The sequence below is a fragment of the Eimeria tenella genome, genomic scaffold (assembly GCF_000499545.2).
Source record: "Eimeria tenella Houghton genomic scaffold, Eth_scaff1254, whole genome shotgun sequence".
NCBI lineage: Eukaryota > Apicomplexa > Conoidasida > Eucoccidiorida > Eimeriidae > Eimeria > Eimeria tenella.
The window spans coordinates 1-3,086 of record NW_013543722.1 but is presented as its reverse complement, the minus strand read 5'-3'; the positions used below and the strand labels follow the sequence as shown (position 1 = coordinate 3,086).

At 63.5% G+C, this 3,086-nt stretch overlaps 1 protein-coding gene across 1 annotated transcript; it reads right to left on the bottom strand.

Moving 5' to 3' along the window:
- Positions 1-111: 111 nt before the first annotated feature.
- On the bottom strand, positions 112-2,829 carry ETH_00035365 (uncharacterized protein; the record flags this gene model as incomplete). Its single annotated transcript, XM_013378982.1, has 1 exon — positions 112-2,829. A coding segment is annotated over one exon (2,718 nt), but the record flags the coding sequence as incomplete, so codon positions are not given.
- Positions 2,830-3,086: the final 257 nt, after the last annotated feature.

Sequence of the window (3,086 nt, the reverse complement as noted above, 5' to 3'; positions counted from 1 at the left end):
GCTTCTCCGCTGTTCCGCTCCGGTGGTGCTGCTGCTGCTGCTGCTGCCGCCGTCCAATGTGCGAGACCGCGGAGGTCTGTAGATCTGCTGCAGTTGCTGCTGGTGCTGAACTTGCTGCAGCGCCTGCTGTTGTTGGAAGTGCTGCATTTGCAGCACTTGCTGCTGCTGCTGCTGCTGCTGCTGCTGCGGCTGCTGCTGCTGCTGCGGCTGCTGCTGCTGCTGTTGTGGCTGCTCCTGGTGGTCGCCTTGGTGAGCCAGCTGCAGGTGCTGCTGCTCCTGCGGGTGCAGTCTGGGATTTCGCTGCTGCTGGTACGGCTGCTGTTGCAGCTGCTGCTGCTGTTGGAGCTGCTGCTGCTGGAGCTGCTGCTGCTGAAGCTGCTGCTGCTGCTGCAGCTGGGGGTGCTGCATCTGCTGTTGCTGGTGCTGCGTTTGGGTGTAGGGCGGGAGCTGATGAGGGAATCTTTGTTGCTGCTGCTGGATTAGCAGTTGCTGCTGCTGCGGCTGCGGCTGCTGCGGCAGCCGCTGCTGCTGCGGCATGCCTATGAGCCGCTGCTGCATCTGCAGCAGCTGCTGCTGCATGCGCTGCACCTGCTGCACAAACGGAGGCACCAGCAGCTGCTGCGGAGTCAGAGAAGAGAGCTGATGCTGAGCAGCAAAAGATGATAGCAGCGATAGAACTCCTTGAGGTGAACTTGCTGCTCTTGACAAATCCGACGCATGCATCCTTGCTGCAGCAGCAGCAGCTGCTTGCTGCTGCACCAGCAGCTGTTGCTGCTGCTGGGCCGCCAAGTGTTGCTGCTGCAGCAGCATGCCCATGCAGCTGCTGCTCTGTGCTGCAGTTGCTGCAGCAGCAAATGCTGCCTCGCAGCGCTCTTCTGCTGTAATGAAAGCAACAACAGCAGCACGCGCCCGCCGGCGCTGCTCTGCAGTGAGGGGCTTTCTGTGTCTGCTGCTGCTTGCTGCAGCAGCAGCAATGGCAGCAGCAGTTGGGTCCACCGGGACGGGGGCGGGGGGGAAGGGGCTGCTGCTGCAGCAGCTGCAGCAATGAGCAGCAGCAAGCACCGACTGCTCCACGGACTGCACCAAATCCGCAGCAGCAGCAAGACCAGAATAGCTGCAGTACCTGCAGCGCTTGACGAGGGGCTGTATGGGGACTCGCTGCTGCAGGTACTGCTGCTGCTGCTGCTGCTGCTGGGCGGGGAGCAGCGTGAGCTGCTGCTGCTGCTGCTGCTGCTGCTGCTGCTCGTATATCTGCCGCGCCCGCGCGTGCCACCACGGAGCTGTTGCTGCTATTCGAGACAGAGTCCGCAGCCGCGAGACTTCAGAAGAAGGCAGCAAAAAGGGCCCCCCATTAACACTATCTCTTTTCCAATCAGCAGCAACAGAAAGAGGCAGCAGCGGCAGCAGGGGGTCCAGCAGCTGCTGGTGCAGCTGCAGCAGCTGCTGCTGCAGCTGCTGCTGCGGCCGCAGCACCGCCAGCCGCGTCACAAAGTTGCAGGGGCAAAACAAAACGTTTGCTATGTCTCTTAGAGCCACAGGCAGCAGCAGCGCAGCACCTCTTTTGCTGCAGTCGAAGAGCTGCGAGCAGTTGTCGTCTGCTGCTGCTGCTGCTGCTGCGCTGCAGCGGCTGCTCATCAGCTCCGCCTCCTGCTCTTCAAATACGGCGGCCAGTTGGGCGTGCGCTGGGCAGGAGCACCTGCACTGTTCCTGCTGCTGCTGCTGCTGCAGCAGCAGCAGCTGCTGCTGCTGCTGCCGGTCTGCGTCGGAGCTCTCCGCGGGCGACGCCGCGGCGTCGGTCGCGTCGCTGGTGGTGCACTTGCTGCTGGTGCTGCTGCTGCCCGTGCTGCTGCTGCTGCTGCTGCAGCTGCAGGGACGCTTCAGCGCCCCACAGAGCACCGAAAGAGGCAGCAGCAAAAACAAATCTGCATGCACAGTGGTCCGGACATCTCGCCGAGAAAGAAACTCAGTGGACCACCAGCCTCCTTCTTGGCAGCAGCGGTGAGACCGCAGCAGCAGCAAGTGGCCTTCAATTGCTGCAACAAGCCAGCTGCTGCCTTCTCTCCCCACCGGCGACAGATACTCCAGTTCTAAAGCCAGCCCTCCCCCTCCTGCTGCTGCTGCGGCTGCTGCTGCTTCCCCGGTTGCTGCTGCTCCCGAAGAGCGGACGCCCACCGGGCTGCTGCAGCCGGAGGGAGACCCCGTCGGCTCTTCCGACGCAGCAAGGGCTGCTGCTGTTGCAGCAGCAGTAGCAGTTGCTGCTGCTGCTGCGCTGCTGCTGCTGCTGCTGGTGTCGCTGTACGGCGACGCCGCGGAAGAGGACGGCGGCGACTGAGCCGCGTCCCGCTGGCGCTGCTGCTGCGCCACCTGCTGCTGCTGCTGCTGCTGCTGCACTGGAGGCTGTGGCGGCTGCTGCAGCACCGGCAGCAAATAGCGGTCGTCCTGTATCTCTTCAAATATAGCAGCAACGCCCAGCAGCAAATCTCGGCGGATGCTTTGCAGCTCTTGCTGCAGCTCCTGCGGCGCCATGGGCAGCGCCGGCAACTTGCTGGCAGCAGCGGCTGCTGTTGCTGCTGCTGCTGCTGCTGCTGCCGGGACCTGGGCAGCGGGCCCGTGGGTGGGGCTGCTGCTCCTGGTGCGTTTCTCCTGGAGCAGCAGCAGCTGCTGCTGCAGCCGCAGCTGCAGCTGCTGGCTCACGCAGTGGGAGTGAAACAGCTGCTGCAGCAGCGAGAAACGAAATAAAGCTTTTATGTAGCTGTCCAGCAAAAAGTGACTTCTGCAAAGTTCATATCTGTAGACAAGCCAAGTCCCGCTGCTGACTCTTGCTGCCATATCGATGCTGGGGTCTCCGCCTGCAACGCCTGCTGCTGCTGCTGCTGCTGCTGCTGCTGCAGCCGACACGCCCGGGGGGCACCCGTACGCCTGCAGCGCAGCAGACACGGCGGGAGGGCTGCCGCCCCCGCCCGCTGCTGCTGCTGCTGTTGCTGCTGGCGGTTGGCTGGCGGAAGCCTCGGGGGTCACCAGCAGCTGCTGCAGCGCAGCATTCCCTGCGGGTCTTCCGGCTAGCTGCAGCTGCTGCTGCTGTTGCT